The sequence below is a fragment of the Scophthalmus maximus genome, chromosome 4 (assembly GCF_022379125.1).
Source record: "Scophthalmus maximus strain ysfricsl-2021 chromosome 4, ASM2237912v1, whole genome shotgun sequence".
In the NCBI taxonomy this organism is placed as follows: Eukaryota; Metazoa; Chordata; class Actinopteri; order Pleuronectiformes; family Scophthalmidae; genus Scophthalmus; species Scophthalmus maximus.
In genome coordinates this window covers 5,516,867-5,539,000 of record NC_061518.1, presented here as the reverse complement: position 1 = coordinate 5,539,000, position 22,134 = coordinate 5,516,867, and the positions used below count along the sequence as shown (strand labels likewise).

The 22,134-nt window shown below is 40.0% G+C and overlaps 1 protein-coding gene across 4 annotated transcripts in view; it reads left to right on the top strand.

Moving 5' to 3' along the window:
• itga11a (integrin, alpha 11a) overlaps positions 1–22,134 on the top strand; it is a 59,893-nt gene that overhangs the window by 3,541 nt on the left and 34,218 nt on the right. For 2 of the 4 annotated variants that reach the window (XR_004790419.2, XM_035627704.2), the window contains exons 3-4: positions 6,019–6,102; positions 19,691–19,805. Coding sequence is in view for 3 of the 4 variants with exons in the window: in XM_035627704.2 (XP_035483597.2) it covers positions 6,019–6,102; positions 19,691–19,805 (199 nt within the window). In the remaining variant the exon portion in view is untranslated. Of the gene's footprint in view, positions 1–6,018; positions 6,103–12,978; positions 13,119–19,690; positions 19,806–22,134 lie in introns of those variants that run through there. The other 2 variants (XM_035627705.2, XM_035627706.2) reach the window with 2 other exon arrangements.

Below are 22,134 nucleotides of genomic sequence, written 5' to 3'. Positions count from 1 at the left end.
TTTGTATATATATATATATATATAAAATTCACAGATAACGGATTTATTAAAAAGTTAGGGAATGCTTCTATTAATAATGACCCATGGATAATGACAATGTAAATCATTCCTTTGTATTTGGTGACTTCAGAGATGCAGATCCAAATTTTACCACCCTCATTTAGCGAAACCATCATTTTCTGTCCTCGGTCAATTGGAAAACCCGCACAAAACTGTGGAGTGCTTTTTGTCTTTTCCGCCTTTTCTTCTAACCAAGGCCATCTGAGCGAGTTGTGACGCTACTTTGTTAACACTGTAGTTTAACAAAAAAAACGATGTGGTTGTGTGGTCTTCCCTATCTCAAAGGACACTAGAGCAGACACGCCAGGTCCCAAGTCCAGCGCTAAGTCCGACACTCACTCTTCAATGCAGCAGCTCCCGTTGTTGCTTACACAGCTTGCTGGGCCGGCCTGAAGTTTTCATTCCCAGGCTTAACACTAACAGGCTCGGGCTTATCACAAAAGCAGTGGAATGCTATTGAACCTTCTGCACCAGTCTGCATCCCATCCAGTGTACTGCCATAAGTGAAAAAAAGAAGCTTGGTTCATGTTTGTTTGTGTACAGTCAGGTCAGTTACTAGAAAGCGCGATAATGTCCCAGAGAAATTACATTCTCTGCTGATGTCTGGTGGGTGGTTCAAGATTTGTTACAGTTTTGTAAATCAATGTCTACTCTTTGACTCCTTCTGTTTCCTGGTCTATTGTTGCCTTGTTTATATTGGGATTGACTGCATTCCAACCTTCCCCTTGATTGTGTTTGATTGAGCTGGTAATCAAACTTGGAACTGCATGCAAAGTCTGATTAGTGCCAGCCGCCTGAAACCAGTGGCATATGTGCGCCACATGGAACGGAGGACACGGTGTTGTTCAAATCTGTCCATTTGTCTGAAAATCAATATGACACAAAGTCAAATGCAATCTCCATGTGCCGGGGGATTGGACGATATTCAAAAACTTGAGGGAAAACTCAAGGATATCACAAAGATATTGGGCAATCAAAAACCTCACTCCAGGCGGTGTACTCCCTAAATTCATTACTATGTGCATTAATGTGTTCATTATTCAGTTTTTTCTACTGTCGGGAGGATATTGGCATGTCTTTCTGAGATCCTGGGATTATGTGAGTGGAATGATCAAATAAACATTTCCAATTGTTGAAGGGTGTAAGGCTTGCTGTAGGTTGACAAACAGGAAACTAATGCAGATGGTTGTTGTTGTCCAATAACCATGAGGCATGTTTGTAAAAGTCCAGGGCTTTTTTGTCGCTGTGACTAAAACAGTCCCATCTCCAATTTGTTTTGCCTGGTGAGGCCGTAGACGTCCCTCTCTGATGCTTCACCACGTACGTAGCGGCTAACAGCTCATACGCACTCTCACATCTGTGTGGAAACAGCTGGTGTTAGGAGCAAGTATTTGAAGCTGTGAGGGAGAATACAGTCGCACTAATTAGGCAGGAGGGAGGCCTGCATTTCTTTCTGGCTCGAAGGCCAAATAAAAACAATCATTAGATTGTCTAAATCTGTGTGAAGGGGTTTGACCCGCTTCTCTGATCAGCTTAGAGGCAAATTAAAGGGCTAGCGATGATAAAATGTGAGATTCTCAAGGCATCCAAAGGCAAGTGACAGAAAAGCAGGAGCACTTAATGAAACTGAAGGCATGCTTGTACAGTAACCAGAGGCCTTCAAGGACAGAATGAATTGGTGCTCATAAACTATGTAATTGAACAAAGGGGTTCCAGCTGTTGACATCCACAGGGGGCATATTTACCTGTGCGTGGCAGAGGAAAGACACTCAGCATGCGGGGGACCCTGGGCAGCCCCCGGACCCTGCTCCTAGAATCGCGCTGTCCTCTCACAGTAAATCACAGAGCGGTAGGGGTTGTTGAAAAAAGTTTTAAAAGTCTGACTCGGTATTTCCAGCTAAACATCTCATTCCTGGACACCAGCTGTTTGGCAGAGTGAAAAAGGGGCAACAGCCAGCTATATATCTCCGGGGTTTTTAGAAAAGGTATAGCTCTTTATTTTTTTTCCATGGCTCATTTTGTAGACTTGTGGACGGTATGTGATGCTCATTATATGTTTAACGTAGTGTCTCTAGATAATTGGCAAGGCTGTGGTGTGAGTGTGTGTATACATGTCTTTCTATGGTTGTGAGGACAGACTTAGCTCAAAAGCATTGTTGTGAGGACATTTTGGTCAATCCTCACTACTTGAAATGTTTCTTTTCCAGGGTTAAGACTCGGCTTTAGGTAGGTTTTATGGTTTGAATGAGGTTAAGGACGGGATTAGGGTTGAGGTTAGCCATTTAGTTGCCATGGTTAAGGTATAGGGTGTATATCTGTATACCTCAATATATGTAAATGAGTGGCCCCACAACTCTGTGTGTGTGTGTGTGTGTGTGTGTGTGTGTGTGTGTGTGTGTGTGTGTGTGTGTGTGTGTGTGTGTGTGTGTGTGTGTGTGTGTGTGTGTGTGTGTGTGTGTGTGTGTGTGTGTGTGTGTGTGTGTGTGTGTGTGTGTGTGTGTGTGTGTGTGTGTGTGTGTGTGAGAGAGAGAATCAGTGTTTTATACTCCTGGTCCCGCCCCAAGACATCACAATCAATCATATAATATAATCTAAGGCTGTAAAAACGTCCTTAAACATGGCACAGTTGAAGAAATTGACATTTTTGTGGCTTACAACACATTCACAAGTGTCTTTGTGAGAATCGTTAAAACTCTTGATGCCAATGCCTGCATTTTTTCCAGCATAGTCAGGTTATACAACAGTATGATGATGACATAAATTAGGTCTATATTTCTGCAAGCAAATGTGTATTTAACGGCACCGTGACGCCACCCCGATCCCGTTTGAGTTCCTTCGGTGATATCAAATTGACGAATTGGGTACTGATCCTTTGATCGCTGTAGTGATTTAAACTTAAACCTGTTCATCATCTTCCCATTATGTGTAATAAACTGTGAGAATTGATTTGTGGTGAGATCAGGCGTTCACAAGGACTAGATTAGTGTCTGGAACGCCCCAAAATCCAAATTCATTTGAACTCATACTCACATAATCCATTGACCATAATATACTGTAGCCAAGACTGTGTAATTTGTCACAGATCGGTGTGTCCTCTTAAGGACAGCATTCATATCAGTGTACAGTTATTTAAGGTAAACAGTCTGCATTCCCTGAGAAATTGAAAACAGATTTAGCAGAATTGTTATTTCCTTTCTTCCTTCTTTTTCCCCCTTTAATATATAACACTCATTAGCTCATGAAAGCCTCAGCGGTATGTAGCCTGCTCTTGAATCAGTCAGGCCTTTGTGCACATGTAGAGTTTTAATAGTTGACACTTCGTAAACAGAATTTGTTCTCTTGATCATGTGGTCACCAGAGACACCAATAACATTCCTGACTCATTTCACATTGTGCTATGATTTATATGAATGAAACACTTTTATAGGTGTCACACAAGCTTCCCAGTGTAACCACAGTGAAAGGGTTTAACCACTGGGAAGCTGCACTAAGTGGCGGTAATAAGAGAGGGGCAAAGCCTGCTCTTTTGTTTTCCCTGACCAGACTTATTCTGCTTCATTTATCTACTCTCATTTATTCTGGTCACAAACCCGCTCCTCAAATCTTCAGACCCCAAGTGGCGCCATTGACACATTCATATTTATTTTTCAAAATGTCCCCCAGTGTCCTGGGGCCTCTGACTATGGGGGAGTTAGGCTGACCTAAGGGCAAGTCCTCTGGCGGTGAGAGACCTCTGGCACCAGATCTATAAGTTTGGTTAGTTATCCATCCCCAAAGGCACAAGCCACAAATACCATCCTCACATTATATATATAAGACTTGTTTTTCTTTCTTTTCACACTACTTTAAACTTTAATGTGGAATGTTGAAATGATTGTCATCCCATTTATATCAATCTATTATCACAAGTATTATTTACTCCTGTTTCTATCTGTGCACAAAGAACAGTTAAATAAATGCAGAGATAAGCACAAAAATTGTCGGACTGCAACTAACGATTATTTTCAATATGGATTAATCTGTTGATTAGTTTCTCGATTAATAGATTAGTTGTTTGGTCCATAAAATGGTTCAAAATGAATCGATCATGTTTCCCCACACCCCAAGATGATGTTTTTGTTTTGCCCACACCAAAGATATTTATTTTTACTGTCATAGAGGAGCAAATAAACCAGAAAATATTTATAATTAAGAAGCTGAAATCATAGAATTTTGACCTTTAAAAAAACCTACCTACTTGAACCGGTTAATCGATTATCAAAATAGTTGGCGGTTAATTTAGTAGTCCATTACTAATCGATACATTGATTAACAGTTGCAGCTTTATTTATTTGTAAAACCTAAACGAAAGCAGTGAATTGCAGTTGTTCTCCCTGACAGGTCCAGACTCTGATCTTGGCAGTGCGCAGCACAAACTGAACTGGATTAGTACCCATCTAGGGCAGGGCTCCTCTGCTGGCCAAATTAAATAGCTCTTTGGAAAAATACAAACATTTGTTATAGAAACTGAATCTGTCTTCTCGTGAGCAAAATAACAGCCAAGGCTGGTGCTAAAATAAACAAAGTTAAGACTCACTTTGGAACAGTAGCTCGCTGCCGGGTTGTAATCACATGACATCGCGTGACGTACCCCGTCCCCTTGGAAACAGCACACCACAAGTTGTGCTGCGTTACCAATTAATGTGTTGTCATAAGGGTTGCATTTAAAAAAATAAAAGTCAATGAGAGGGGATTTAACTTGGTGTTTGAGTGGTCAACCTGCAACAGATAATTCCATATAAGCTTTGTGAAACCTAATAATTACAAGCAGAAAAATTGCAGACAGTTTGGTTTTCCAGTCAGATCCAAGGGGAGAAGGGAAAAAAAAAAAAGGCCAGTACAATTTTTCCACTGTCTCCCAATGAATGTAAATGCAAACGCAATGAAACAGGAGTGTGTTCTCCCATGATGAAGACATGATGGAGGCAGTTTGTTTTACCACAGGACGCCATGACCCAAGTCTCTGTACGAGCGCTTGTGATTTGTGAGTTGCTTGATTGGATATAGGAATCTAGTGAGTGAGTGTAATTTCATTTTTGATATTAACATGTCCTGGAAACTCACAAAACTACAAGAATGTGGCTTGTATAATAGCTGGCCGTATATATCATGTCTGTAACTGTCTCACACTCAGCACTACATCGTATCCATTATTAGAGGAACCATTACCGGGAGAAAATCCCTACTGACATATAGCACATAATTACGCTTCATGGAAGTAATTTCATAAGGTCAGTAGGACTTTGTGTTTAAGCTGGGTGTCGAGAGACACGGCTTTGCCCCAAATCTGGAATGTGTGAGCTTTTGCGGCGTTCCATTGTCGTCCATCTTGTGGCGTGTGGCTTTAGTTTCCACATTAGTCTATTCCCCACTATTGCTACTGGCACAACTCAACCTGCACAACGCTCTGCCAGAGATCTGGAAAAGTCAGAATGACTCACTCGAGCTCAGACAGAAACATTTACTTTTCTCATTCTCTGTATATGTTCATTTTTACCGTATATTGGGATTTTCCATAGGCATCCGGCTACTAATGAGATTGTGTCGGTGAGGGGACGCAACGAAAAATGTGTTCACTAAGACAGAGCAGAGCAGTGTGATGGGGATGAGTTAAACTGAATGTAAGTGGAAAAAACATTTCTGTGAACCAGCGGTAGATTCAGGATGCCAGTGATGATTGCTTCCCACTCAAACTCTTGAACTGAGCTGGACCCCCTCATCGTGGCCAAGTCCCACAAACGCTGAGCAAGGTCGCCTGAGACTGATGAATTTACATCCCATCAGCAGATATATATATCGAGCAAAACAGAACAACACTCAGGTGCATTTATTCGCTTCTCTTTTTGGCCGGATAGGAAGCATACAATAGATTTATCTCAGGTTTCTTCTTTTTCTTTTTCTTGCAACGGCTGCCTACAGTGATTGAGGAGATGGCTCCAGGCTCTGTGGAGAGTGCTGTGAAGAGTAGCAGGATGGGGCATAATTCTTCACGTTTTCCTCAAGGTGAATGAGCCTTTAACATTATGAGAGGTAACTTGTCAATGTAAAAAAAGAATTAAGAGATTTAGTAATATAGATTCAGGAATTTTTCAGCAGAGCTTTTGTCAAATTTATTTTTTGAAGCCAGTGCTCAGTAATGACAAGATTTCTTGTGTCTGTCGCTTTGTGCAAATATACATTTAGTATTTCTTGTTAGTGAGTCGCTGACGGATGTGAACTCACCTTTAAATGTACCTTATGCTGCAGGTCTTTCAATGACCACTAAATTGGTGGCTTCAGAATTTCTACTGACTTTTGAAAACTCTAAAATTCTCTCCAGTTTACACAGTACAAAGTCAGCCCATATTGCCAGATAATATTTTCCCAAATATGTAGTTGTGATGGTTCAGATTATAATGTCTATTCATGACAAGCCTGTTTGAGAGGTTTAGGATACGTCCTGCCTCCTGCTTTCTATCTAATGCATCTTGGGACGGGCTTCGGCTCTGGAAATACAGAACAGTTGGTCAAATGCTTATTTATTTCCCTGAAATTTAATAGAAGCCCAGCATATGACTCTGCATTTCCGATTTGCGGATGCTCTCAGTGACCTGCATGTAATGATGTGGGATGTATTCTGCATTTCCACTTCAGCTATGTGGGTGGACAGTGTTTTAAAGCTTATAACCATAAATCTCAGGTTAAGTTTACATCTGTGACAGGCTGTTTATTCTGAATGCCATCTTTAGAAAACATTCACACAAGCACAACCGAAGTAAAGGATATCTCAGTTTAACACATATACACACCGAGAGATCTTTGCTATGTTTATTTACACATCACAGTATAATTGGTATACACATGCGTTCATATACAGTAACAAAAGGGAAAGTCTTCAAGATACACTGTAACCCCTCTGAAAAATAATGATAAAAATCAGGCTGTATTCTGTGGAGTTACAGGATTTCGCACTGCGGCCTAAAAACCACAGAATTCCTCCCAGAGTGCATTCTGTCACTCAAGTCCTCCTGATCCAAATCCAGTTACATTGCTTTGATTTGTGTTGCCTCAACACGGGTTGACCATCTCCCCTCATACCAGTAGGATGATTTAATACTTTTGGTGAAATAAAAAGACGTGGGTTTTAAATCCTTGAACCATAATTAATATAATCATCAGTACATTTTTGACACAGTAGAAAAGGCATGTAGGTTATTTAACATTGGTGGAACGTGGAAATTAACAAAACAGATTTACACAAATATTCAATACTAAGTATATATTATATAACTCGAGAGGAAAGGGAAAAACTGAAAAAGCATGAAGTTATTTGAGTATTTTCTAAACATGCAACTTTATATTTTTACTTCACAACCCTTTGAAGGGGGAAATCTGTTTTTTTCAAACTCACTATATGTATCAGAAAATCTGTTGCTACTGCTTAGCAAAAAAAAGTTGTATTGTTACAGGTTTAATGCTTAACCATGTGTAAATTTGTTCAAAAAGTTAGAGTTCCATTTAAAACACTAAATGCTGCTTACTCATCAATTAAAAATGAACATTATCATTCTGAAATTTCTCAATTGACATGATGATTATTCATAGTTCTTATTCCTATACTGTAATTACGTTTCATCGCTAATAATTGGTGTACTTATTTAAGTAAAAAGTTTTAAATCAGTACTTCTACTTAAAAAATATAAACAAATATTTTTGTATATTCGCTTAAATTACAGCCACTAATTCTCTCTTCCCTCTCCTAATATCTGTCCACCTATTTCCCCATTAAAGTCAGTGAAAATACATTCACAGCAGTTCACAATTACATCAGAATACAGAAATGCTATCCTGTGATTTTAGCCTGACATACCACTCCGTTTTTTTCTTTCTGTGGATAATAGTTGGAGCCTGGTTTGGTTCATGTACAGCACATAATGCTTGACAGAGGTGCTCGGCAAGAGCTTCCTGCAGATGACCTCCCAACACTTTCTCCAGGTTAATGCTTTATGCAGGGATACTTGCTGGAAGTGTGCAGTGATTTCTCACCGCCGTCCTCGCAGGAGATGCTACCGGGCCAAAAAATGAGCCGCTGGAACAGTAACATGTCTCAGAATCTCCTCGGAGGGCTTTGAATGTGTTTCTCCAGTCGCTATAAAAACCTTTGTTTCATCCTGCCCTTGCCTTACTTGGCTGTGATTTGTGGAAAGTTACATCTCCATGGGCAACAAGCTGCAGTATGTACAGTTCAATGTTTGAGGAGCGATTTAAAGATTTATCTCCGACAGTAACTGAGAACTGGAGATGACTTTTGACCTCAAAAAAATATAGTGCTATGGATATGGAGACCGCATATGAAATGATCAGTATCACTAGAAGTTGGAGGGCCTCTTCTCTCCCAGTTGACTTGATTCTTTGGAGTCAAAGCGTGAACACTCCCTTCGTTGTTTTGTTGCTTTTGATCTCATGAACCTTTTGAGGAATTCCATCCCCTGAGACAGAGATTGATATGAAAGAGAATCGGGAGTAGACAGAGAGATATTGTTTTCTAAATTCACCCAAAAATTATTATTGGCAGTAAACATTGGCAGGTTTAGAGTTAGGGAGATTATGTCATTAGGTTTAAGAGAGGATCAAGGACATCACTGTTTTTGACTATTGAGAGAAAATGTTGTTGTATTTTTATATTTTTTGTGTATAAAACAGGAGATGGTTTTTTTTCATTTTCGAATTTTAATTACTCTTAAGTTGTAGAAAAATGACTTGCACCAAGGGGCTGTCAAATTAACTACTCCATTCTCAGACCATTCATGTTTTTCTACATTTGAAAGTCGGCCATTTTTTGCCAACACATTAGTAGGGCTGGGCGATAAAACGATAACGATATGTATCGCGATAGACACGTAATCAATATCAATAGAAAATGCGTTCGATAGCTACGCCGGCCGCTAGCTACGCCCGCTAGATACGCCGGCACTCGTCCTCTGGTACCTAGCAACGTATGGAGTGACACGCCTAATAGCCAAACATGTAACAGTATCACGTTTGGCTGCGCCATCTCGTTTGCTTGTGTTTGTGTTTCTTAGGTCATGAAAATTATCAATAATTATCGATATCGACCGATATGAAACACTTATATCGTGATACAGTTTTCAGCCATATCGACAAGCCCTACACATAAGTCATGACTACTTAAAAAGCTGGGAAAGTATTATGTGGGGGAAAAGGTTTCAGAAAACAGTAATTTAAATGTATTTTGGCCTGCATCAAAAACCTGCATCATTCATATCTTTCCCTGGCTCTGGCACTAGTGCTTAAGTAACGATGCCTCAGAAAGAAGCAGTTAAATAAAAGCCCCAGAGACCAGGCTTGGAGGTCTCTAACTTGACGACATTATGATGGTGGGATCTCAACACGAGGCACGCACCTAGCCTGGGCTCTGACGGGGGTTGGCTATACGTCTGATCCCAGAAGACTTGTACTGTGTCTGGCCAAAGCTCCCGTTGTAGCCCGAGGAGGCGGCCATGCATCGCACACAAACAGATAATCCTGGGGTGATTGAGGTAATTGCTTGCAGTTGTGGTAGGGTGTTGGCGAGGGCCCCCCGAAAAAAGGTGATGTATGCGCCGCTCCTGTTCAGTATTGATTTCAGGCTGCACTTCACAGTGGGACTCTGTACGGCTTATATGGTCCGGAGGAGGGGAAAAGATTAGGATTTCAAAACCTAATTTTTCACACTCCGTTTAGCTCGGCTCTGGTTCCCTCAACACTAGTCCCCCCCCAACCCTCCCTCCCTTACTGACAGTGAGCTAAATAATCTACAAGGCAATTTTGGTCAGCAGCAAAGCATTGGTCTTGAAACATCAACAAAAAAGAGACCAACTCCTTAACTGCGCTGGCACACTGCCTCCATTCAGAGCACTAGACCTTAATCTTAATTGTAGGTTCCCCTCTGATCTGTCATTTGTCTTAGAAGCTGACAGTGGGAGATTCTTGAGCGATGAGTATGTGCCCACAATACTGGGCCCGAAACAATTCTTGTTATGAAACTTTTCATGTTTATGGAGACCTTTTTTTTTTTTTTTTAAATGTTGTAATGACTGCCAAACCCCTATAACTTGATTTCCCCTGCAATTTGCGTGTTTTATTCCAATAGAGTTTGATGGGCAAGGAATGCTGCCCTATAAAGCGTTTCTTTGTTGTATTATCTTGTTAATCTGCTTAAAGGAAATTATAGTATGCTCATAATGTAAAACCTTGCTCACCCAGTAGACCTACTTTTGCTATAAGAAAATATAATGTCAGCAGGTAACACAACATAATGCCAGTGTCATGTTGACGTTTTTATGGTTTGAGACGGCGAAATTCTTAATGTCAAATGCAAACATTTGTACTGTATTCGACTGTGGCATTTCACTCACTTACCCTCACCTACTGCAGTCATTCATTTCACGAAGCCTGTCCATTGATATTTACATCAGTGGTGCTATATGTGGATATTTCAGGCACCAGCAGAAACAGGCATGGGGCTTAATTTCCTGACTTGAAAGAAACATAGGGGGCCAGTGATGAAGGAGGAAAACAATCCAATGAGCTTTTAATCGCCCGTAATGAAAGCAAGGCTTGTTTCTTTTTTTAACTTTCAAAAGTCTTGGCTGTGCAAAGTCATATAAGCACAAACATTGGCTTGATTTGTGTGATCTGCGGTCGCTCTTGTGTTGAAAGGAAGTGAGGGCCTTGACTGCAAACTAGAGGGAAGCGCCTTTCACAACCAAGGAAGTATATTTGTCAGTTTCACAGATTTTCAGATAAACAGCTGTTCACGGGATGGATGTCAGATCTGGACGTGTGACAAACAAGTCCATGATGAGTTTCACAGGCACTGCAGTCTCACATTTTGACTCTCTGTGTGTTCAAGATACTGTCTGTGTGGTACTCAAGGATAAGTAAACAGGACACAAGGCTACTTTATTCCCTCTCCCCAACTCCTTCATTCATCCCTCCTTAATTTTTTTCAAGTGAATAAAAGCCACTCTTCATGTAGCCAACCACCAGTAAATATTCACCATATCAAATAAGTTCACTGCTCCAGGTTCCTGATGTTGATGCCAAATTAACCATGATCGTCTTCCCCAACTCCACCAGCATTAAGTTTAGTAATTATTGCCAAGTTGGGCAGTTTTGTTGCTGCCTGATCATGTTGCTCATCTCCCAATGGAGACAATGCCAGAATATTTTGCACATTGTAAAACGCTGTAAAAACCACATGGAATAGTTGTATAACATAAATATCAAAACAATTGAAATTCAGTTAGTTTAGCTGTATTTTATTCAGGTTGCACCTTTAACTTTGGAAACCTGAGTAGGGCGGAACAAGTATTGTGAAGAATTTAATTATATCCTTCTTTCAGCTCTGTTTTTGTATCCAACAAGTAAATATATGACTTTAAATGGGCAAAAGGGCTGCAACTAACTATTATCTCCATAAGCGATTAATCTGTTGATTATTTTCTCGATTAATCGATTAGTTGTTTGGTCCAAAAATTGTGAAAAATGTTGAACGTGTTTCGATCTTTATCCAAACACCAAAGATATTTCATTTACTGTCATAGAGGAACAAAGAACAAACAAACAAAGAAACCAGAAAATATTCACATTTAAGAAGCTGAAATCAGAGAATTTTAATTTTTTTTTCATAAAAACTACTTATACCGACTAATACCGATTAACCGAATATCAAAATAGATGCCGATTAATTTTGTAGTCGATTACTAATTGATTAATCGATTAACTGTTGCAGCTCTTACCAATACTACTAATTATATTACTATTTTCAGTATAACACAAACCAATTTGATTAATTAAATTAGCATAAAAATCATGACTTTGTCTCCATCAGTGTAACATTTGTAACAAACTTGCCGATAGAACATTGCTATATATATTGATGTATACCCTCCAAACATTTCCGCGCACAGATACACAAGTGGCTTTTTATACAAACACAGGTGTTCATGTATCTGAGCATGGTCTATAATTGTTGCTCGTAAGAAAATCATTTTCCAAACCCAAGTAAAAATGGGGGCCTTTCTTTTCTGTGGCGCACACGCAGTTAAGTGGTGCACTGGAGATCCACCAGGTGACCACAAATGGATTTCAGGAATGCTAATGTACATGAGCGTTGTCTTATTATGTAAGTGGGCTCATTATACTTTTCTGTAGTTAGGACTGGATGGTTCGACTGCAGCGGTATGAGGTAACATACGAACCATACAATTGCACCCCACTGTTAATACATTGGTTAGTTTGTGGTCGTGCCATGATGATAGCATTTGCGGTACATAGCTTGCGTCTGACAGAAGAAGCTTTTAGGTCTGTTATTAGTAAAGGACCAGTGGTGCTACTGTATGTTTTATTTTATTTACTTTTTGACATTTTCCAATATCTTTTGAAATGATGGTGACAATGTGATTAATGTTTTTCATCTGCCCTTTTATAGTTGTTGGTTCTCTATCCCCTTCTCAATCAAGGGACCCTGTGTTATCATCTAGTATCAGATGTTTCTGTTTTAAGTTATCTCGTGCATTTCCTAAAACTCGTCGAGGTGTCTGAACATAGTTTACAGCTTGGTTTCATTTAATCAAAATTCGCATTTAATTTGTTCCACATTATCGTGTATTAAATCATTTCCACATGTCCGGCACAAAAAAAAACGTTGGCCAAATCAGAGCCATTAGCGCGTATTCACCCAGACAGACTGAGTCAGATGAGTGTGTGTGAGAGACAGGAGTGTTTCAGCGTGCTGTGTCAGAGTGGACCTCCCTCCTTCTGCTACAGTCTCCTCCTACTTCCACAAGATATATGCAGCGCTTTAACTTAGACTTGGAGTCAATCAGAGTGGGATCTTTAACTGTGCCCGCCACTGGGACTCTTTGCCTCAGCCCAGCAGTCCACACACCCACACATACACATGCATGCTTGCACCGGCACACATATGGAGTACTTCTGCTTCCTCCTGCTCTGGATCTGTAGCCAGCAGTTAGGTGAGTGAAAGGTGTTTATGCGTGTGTGTTATTGTTTTAGTGTGTGTGTACTGTCACTTGTGTTGTGTTACTCGTATGAATCTGACCTCCTTTCTCACTGTGCTTAGCTTTGCAGTATAATAATGGCACTCTAATTGTTAGTTATACTTTGAGCGACTCCAACAGACATAGGAAACTTTGACTCTGCTGCTTTTAAAAGTTTGACAGAAATAGCCAGAGTGTAAACCTTTATGAAAAAGGTGACATTAAATAACTTTTTTGTTTGATTATAAGAATTTAATTAAAACCGACATGACACACATATTCTTTACTTGAAGAAATAGTGACAGAATCGATGACAGTCTGTGTGAATGTCACCACAACATGACATCTTGACAGTGTCATGCTAAGAGGCAGGAAGACAGAGCTCAGTGGATTTGTTGTTGTCCCCACCTCAGCTCTACAGAGGTGCCTTGTGTCTGGCCAATGGAAGTTGATGCTGATCTTTTCACCCATAAGTTTCCAGCAAATGCGGATTAATTTGTCTTGAGCCAGAACTGTGTTCAATTACCAGTGAAATCATTAAAACAGTAACACATCTAGACTGAATGAAAGAAAGAGAGGGAGACAGAAAGTGAATAAAAGCTACAAAAAGCTTCTTTTTTTTTTAAATTAAAGATTCAATATGACTCAAATAGGTTTATATATTATATATATGAGTGGCAAATAAATATACAGTAGCAAGTTAAGTAGTGCTACAGTCAAAAGCTCTATATGGTTCAGTTTTGGACTGTTAACTGTTACCACATTGTTTAAACACTCTACAGAATGTGTTGGGCAATATTTCCATAACATGCTGTGCATGTTGTCACCGTGGCTGTATATGAGCAATATGTTTACCCCCAAGCATTATTCACTCCTTCTCTGCTATGCAGCATCATAACAACGTGTTGAAGAAGAGACCTTTGAGGGTCTACGAGGCTACGATCTTTTCAGAAGAAGTAGTTCATTAATCTTCGATTGGGTTTGGTAAATAATACGTAACGAAGGAGTGGAGGAGAGGAAACCTATTTTTTGTAAATATTTGGTTTGGAATTTGTTGGAACTAGGTTTTGGATTAATGCCACGGTGAGGGAGACACTGACCTTGAAGCTGGAGTCTGCGGAGAGGAGATTTGATTCTGGCTGTGGTGGGAGATGTTTTGGCAGGCACATGAGAGGGAGGTCGCATTTGAGTCTGCTGTTTGAGCGGAATCCTGGGACTTTTAGACCAAGGATCCCATTCCAGATAAGTTTGAGTGAAACCATCTCATATAGTTCATCTTTATGAGATGGGAACAGCGGGAGTAGTGCTTTGCCTAACAAATACACTGTTTGACATGTAAATAAGACCAATATTAGTTTTTCTTCGATAGAATAATTATCTTTTTCCTCTCAACACCCAGATACAATATGTCCTCATAGGGCACATGTCCTCAAAAGCACTTTTCTCATGTGAATTTATAATCTCGTCCTTTTCATAGTCACTGGATAGGGTTACTCCATAGGGATAATGAAGCTCTCATGAACAGTTCCCACTATGACTTCATTATGGATTTAGAAGGTGTAGAATGCACTGGATAATGACAGTGACAGTCCCTCCGAAAAACAAAGCCTCTGGTCCATTAAGGCTAAAATTACGGTATTCCATACTCTGACTGGTTAAATTAAACAGCAAAACTTAATGAAGTGTTTGATAATAAATGAGGCCAAGTCCATTATTTCCCAATGAGTAAACCTCCAGTGCATGGCCGCAGTTACATCATGGCCACTTCTCAGTGGAAATTTGGGAGCCTGTGTTTGCATCATCATTCACTTAACATTTTTTGTCGTAAATATAATCCATGGCTAGCTCTGTTTCGCCACTAAGTTAATTGATACCGTAGCACATGTGGCAACCCACCGTGACGTCACAAACTGCCTTTTTAAAGTTTGGCTTTTTTGCAACTGGATGTAGAATTGGGAGTTGGTCTAACTGAGAGCTCGTCCACTGCGCGCCCACTTACACCTGCAACCATGCACCGATTGGACGGACCAGCTGTCAATCACACACCCCAATATATATGGTGTTTGGGGTTTGTGATTCATCATCTATTTTACTTTAAATGAGACCAATGTAATTTACAAAATGAACATGCTGTATTGAAGAAGACTAAAGTAGCGGTTGAACCGTAAATTCCTCAGGAAGATGTTTACTGATATTATAAATCAAGTGAGAAGTAGAGTCATTTTGTCATAGACTTCTATAGAAAATGACAAATTTTTGCAACATCCATTAAAATGTTGTTAATAAAGATTCATTTGGTTTTACAGCGTTTATATTTATAGACTAATGAAGTTTTAGTGTCAGAGTTAATATTACACTGGTCAAAAACAATTCATGCCCCACCTATACATAAACCACACAAACTCACCACTTGCTAACTCTATGCAAAGGTCTTGACAGTGTCATGTAGTTGTGTGTGATAGCTGGTGGTTTGCATCCTGCCATAGAGACTCGGTTTGACTCCCTGGAGCCGCTTCTTGTTGATTGTTAAGCAGTTGCCCAGTTGGCTGTTGTTTAGGGAACATCTGGATTTAGATACCCCTATGCTTCTTTGAGTATTTACACTGGCGTGGGGTAACAGTAAGATAATGTGCCAAAATGTTTTAGAGTGTATTGCCCACTGTGAAGGATCTTTCCAGAGAAAACCACTGTGATGGAAACTCAGAACGGATCAATGGACAGTACACTCTGTTGCCTTTGAGATTTACTTCATGTGGGGTTCTTATATTTGTTAAAAAAAAAAAAAAGTCATGCCACTGGTCATATAACACCAGCCAGATGCAGTTATAAATGTAGCGTCGACACAATCACATACACATACCAGAACTGATCATAAACAGCAGTAAAGAAGAGCACACATCAGTGCGTTTTCATAAATCCTTACCATATCGCACTGTATCATCTTACAAAAGAACTTTATCGTGCATGTCTGATACGAGGACGTCTCCCAGCCAGCAGTTTGCACAACGCTCCCACACGGCTGCTCCATGTCAATGTGTCTGTGGTGGAGCTCCTGCAGCTTGGTGTTGAGCCAAAGGCAGCAGTGGGCTAATGTGGGTCGCACCGGCAGCCACCGGCCTGAGGTTTATTTATCTGGGCACGGAAGCCGGTACACAGGAAACACAGCAAGAATCCGACGTTGCGCTAGAAGCTGCTGATATTACTGGGAATATTAAATTGCCTCGCCGCATTGTGGAAAAATGGATCACCTCCATTCTCATGCTCTCACCCTGACACTTTCCCATGTACCAGTCTTAACTTTTGCTCATTTCTTGGTCAGACCTCAGCTTTTCTGTGATGGCATGTTGGGAAAATTTAATTTTCCGTGCTCACAAAGCCATCTCAGCGTTCAAACAGCTGCTGTACCAGAACATTTCCGTGCTCTGGTTGAACAGCAATGGAGAGACACCAGAGTGATACGGCTCACTGCCCTCCATTTGTAAGAACATCTTTGCGGTGTGACACTGTCAAAAGTCACCTGCTGATTTTTATTTATTTTTCATGCACCTTTCTCTTCCCAACAATCTATTTTCAGCCACCACTTTCATGTTTCCAGAAACACAGAAACACAGAGGATGTTTGCTGGCAGGATGAAAGACCAGCTGAACATTTGATCCATTCATACTGCAGGAAATGAGCAATCTGCAGAATGTGTCAATATTTATATGAAGAGCCTGCATGGCAAAGATGGCGATTTAGTTTAATGGAGGTTTTCATGAAACACAACAAATGGTCTATGGTTGTGCCAATCAAGGTGTGATTTAACCCCCTAAACAATGAATGACTTATTCACTCTGTGGATGTCAATTCACTCAATGTCCTGTGGTAAAACTTGTGGCACAGTTATTTTGACAGTACCTGCGGCCGGAAAACTCTCAGTTTCAGTCCCGGGTTCACGGAGACTTACTAAGGAAGAGCATGGTTAGATATTTGGTTTGCTGTTTGTTTAGACAATCTAATAACACGCCTAAATAGTCACTATCTGAGGAATGCAGACAACTTCACATTTCTGTCGAGTGACCATTTTTCCTGCATCATACAGCTGCTCAGAGCACAACCCGTCCTCTGCATGTCAAAACACAAACAACCGTACGCCCACACAAATAAATCCAATCTGCTTGGTTGATGCTGAGTTGCAGCTGTACGTCATCTTTTGAGCCCTGGTTGAAATGTATCTCGACAAAATGTTCAAATGAACCATAACATACTCAAACTGGTTGTGTAGTCTCAAGAATATCACAACTGCCCTTGAGCTGAAAGTGTCACGCAGGAAGTTGTGCAAATTGCTTGGAAAACATAAACATGTATTATCTCCCACAGTCTGGGCCACGTGATCCATCCATCCACACCCTCATCCTTCGGTTCCTTACAAACAGACTCGCACTTGATTTTGAAAGTATCATTGTACTGTAGGTGCAGAGTGGGAGTCACTTTCAGCTCGGATATAAATTATACAATGACCCACACAGGTTATATGGCAGGGAGGAGAAATGCTACAGCCAGGGCTTACCAAAGGTAATAAAATCAGGTATATATAGAGACATTGAAAGAAAACAAAAGTTTTGCCTTTTGTCTCTGGCTAGCTGACAGTTGTATACTATGGTAGTCATTGGTTTTCATTGATAGCAAAGAACAGCAAGCAAAGAAGAGTCAACTGTAGATAAATATAACAGGAGAATGGTCCAAATGATTTAAGTATTTGGTCCTTGATATCAGCTAGACAGTTACAAGCAACTGAAGCGACATCAGTCATAGCGACTGTAGAAAACAGTAAGTAACCCTAAGATCATTAATAGATCTTTTATACAATATTCTAAGAACTTTGCGTTTTTTTTAATCAGTTTTATAACTGCCATTAAAAAAGCACAACTAAGAACCAGTTGAACTTCTGATACACATCATTACAAGTTAACCAGGTCCTTTAATTCCAACTCATCTGTTATTTGTTGTGCTCTAATTTGAATTTCCCTGTTGTTTTAACTCAAGCATTCCTTCACCTTGTTGTTAGCAGTTAACCGATATTCCCCCTTGCAGCGGAAAAAGGCTCACTTGGTTTGACATGACCTGAGAGCCTAACAGATGGGGAGTGAGCTGTGAGTGGGGACGTGCAGCGTGAGGGACTGAATAAGTCCAACAGCAGGGGGTCGTGTGGTGGTTAGAAGCAGATGCCTCTGTGCGCTCAGTTCAGCTGCACCGCTCAAACTGTGAGAAAACACAACCGTCTTCAACTCCTTCAAGACAAAACCACTGTCCCGTCGAACGTAAAGTTCACTCTTCTTCATACTCTCTTTTCTTCATAGTCCCTTTCCCCCCAAAAAATCCAAGTTGGTATATTTGGGGATTTAATGGATCATTGAGCTCTAGGGTAAAGATCAACATGATCGCTGGCCGTAAAGTATCAGAAACATCAACCGAACAACGCTGATCAACAGCCACTTAAAATGAGTCTGGAAGCTTGTGAAAACGGAGATCACCAGGGGATCAAGTAGAACACATATGAACGGAGAGAGATGGTTCGAGGAGAAGAGAGTTTCCAAAAGGAAAATCCCAATCCCACCTCCAATGTCCTCACTCAGGCTTCCTGTTTTCATGGAAATTTAGAGCCACATGAAGCTGCCACCATTAGTTAGCCATAATTGGGAATTTGGTGACAAGCAAGATCTGAAAAATACCTTCTCTGATTGGAATTTTAATTGAAAACAGTCACTGATTTTTATTTTTTTTACCACTTGGTGAGATGTCCAAAGATGTGAGATAAACTTAAGTACAAAGTCAGGAGAAACGTTGTTTTTTTGTTTTTTTAGATCAGTTCCTATTATGGCTTTTACTTCATACCCCTTTGACCACATCACGCTACACTTCACCAGCTAACAGAACTTATTGCGGAGTCCCTTTTTATGATCTCATTATTGTAGTTGCAAGATATTGGGCACTAATGCAGTGTAGGGGTTTTGTAATTTCTTTCTATAAACAGAGTTTCCAAGAGCCTTTTTATAGTTCCTTCCCCACTGGTGGTGGAGGCTTCTTACATGTTGTGATGACACGTACCAGAGGAGTCATTGTGATACTATGCCGCTTAACCAAAACCGCTGTGCTTCTGCAAGTGTCTGATGGAAGAATATCAGTCAAATGTGACAGATGGCTCAGCTGCTCTGCTTTACACAACTAATCTGTTTCCTTTGCGGGAAGTCTGTGTTTAAACTGCCGCAGGGGGACAAACAGACATGAGACAGGGTCGGGATATGTGTTTTAAGGTTGAGTAAAGAAGACGTGCCGCTATTTGTTGCACTTAGGCCATATGCTTATGTCTAATCAGTGATAATGTAATTTGTCTTTCTTTTTGCGCAAACATCCAAGCTCAGATACCACCTGGCACTGAATCTAGATGTTCTCTTCAGATCACACTAATGCTGCAGAACTGAGTACTGGGCCTGAGAGCATTAATGGTACAGATTTTAAGCTCTTCTTTTGCCAGTGCTGATAAAAACTTTGTCTTTTCTTCTCTCTAGGATTCCACGACTGCTTCAATATTGACACAAAGAAACACAGGATCATCAAAGGCCCTAAACAAGCCCAGTTTGGATACACGGTTCAGCAACATGTGGCTGCTGGAGGAGAAAAGTGGTAAGGGACTCTTTGGATTTTCACACTGCTGCTTTGTTTTGCACTTGTACACTACAACGGTAATTTGATGATTGATTTTGCTGAACAGTGCCTTTATTACTGGTCAAATGTTTTAGGAAACCTCCATTGTTAATGAAATTTAAGATAAGATAGTTCCCTTATTTGTTCCACTTAGAATTTTTTTTCTAATTGCAGTAGGAAAAGGGATTGCATAATAGAAGGATCAGTATAAGCAATAATATGTAAAGACGCAATATAAACGTAAGGAATGAAAAGCATTGGAAGGGGGATGCATACCATATGCACGTTGTATATAGGTTACTATATATACACTATATTTTTTATTTGTCCCTCCTCAGTTTCATAATGATACAAAAACAATTTACACAACATTAAATGCAAATTTCGCACCAGGCAATGCGAAGATGCGAAATTTGCTCAAGTTGAAATATTTGAACTTTGTTTGTTATGAACGTGCCATAACAGATCTCTAAGTCAATGCACGTTACTTCATTTGTAGAGTTGTGTGCAGAGCTCTCTGCCATGCTGTCGCTTACTCTCTCTTTCTCTCACTCACTCGCTCACAAACACAATAACCATCAGCCATACTGGGAGAAATCCTGCGCTTGTCGGTGTCCCCGTTGAAACATCCATAAAGTTTTTACCATCCTTCGTCAGGCAGAATCACCCGTATCCTGAATGTTGTATGCATTCACACCACAAACAGTCAGTTCTCAGCAGACAGGGGTGAAAACAATACCCCGCTCCTCGGTATGCCAGTAGTCAGGGTAAATATAAAAATAACAAAAATGTGATACAGGATAAATACAGTGTAAGACAAATCGCTATTGTTGCATAGTTTATTGAAATTGCACCATTGTGTTATGTCTCTGAAATTAAAGCAGAGAACAAATAATAAAAATGAAATGAAATCTAAGATCCTAAACTCAGTCCAAACATTTTGACTCATTCAGAAGCCAAGCACCAAGCAACTTGTTTAAAATGTTCGTCCCGACCCTGTTGCGGGAGTTTCAACAGATATGTTGGTCTTTCATCAGTACAATATTGTTCTAATACATCACAGAGTGTGTTAACACAGTTAGTTACACACTTAATGTATTAATCTACTTCCATTGCTGCTGGAAATCTGTAATGTGACAAATTTCTTTCCTGGAAAATACCTAAATCTTTTTTAAATTTTTTGATGCCCAAACCTTCTTTTTTTTCTAGTATTTTTTTTTACCTTGAGCAGTTTACAACTAACCTTTGTATAGTTTAAGGTTATTCAAAAGACTTGAACTGATAAAATTAAATTTAAAAAACCCTCACAGTTAGCCGTCTCACGATTAATTATGGAGTTCAACATTAATTTCTGTGATGGAAAACCATCACTACAACTCTAAGTCGAGTTTGTTGTGCGTTAGCTCAAGTGCCATCATGTCACAGCATCTAAAACACTTTTCAGCATCTGTAAAAACTGCTGTATTGACAACATTGTTGCTTCCAACACCACGTGTACTTACTGTAATTGCATCAACTCATATCATCTGAATTTTATCACACAAAAACATCTGTATCTCTTATTGTGATTGATATTTTTTGAATATCCGTTAACCTGCCAGAATTGACCTCTGTGAGAAAGAAGATTATGACTGTAAAACACAACTTGGTGTTGAGAGATGTCTTACTTGGAAGCAAAACAACAGGATGTCTCCATTTATCCCGGCAAAGATAGTGATCTATTGTACCTCTCCTCCTCTGGAGTGCAAAGTTTCCTCCCATCATTTTTTGCTCGCAGAACAAACTGTAGTCCTGAGCTGGATACCTCACATTCATCACATTACCTCATAGCAGAAGCTGACTCCCGACGCACTCTGTTATTAGGCCAACTGGCACCAAGTGGTGGCCGAAATTAGTTTCTGGCATCCACAAGGACTGTACTAGAACCATGCAGAGTTCCAGTTGGGTATGTGTGTTGTCTGTGTTTGTGTGTGTGTGTGTGTGTGTGTGTGTGTGTTCAGATCATAATTCATGTCCATATATATTTGAATGTGACATCCCCACTGGCTTAATCAAAACATATTGGGCAATGGTGGTTTGTTTAAATGCTTAAGACAATCTTTGTTTACAATTTCCTGCGAAACGACTTCCTGTAGTTGCTTGCATAATGACTGTTTCAGTAAATGCGAAATCAACACTAGACCCTGTCCAACATCTGATGTCCTCCCAACAATCAACTCTGTTTTGGAGACTTGCATTGGTCAATCAGATACATAAAAGTAAACATTTTAAAATGTATAACTTGAATGCAGTGTTTCTAGTGTGTAAT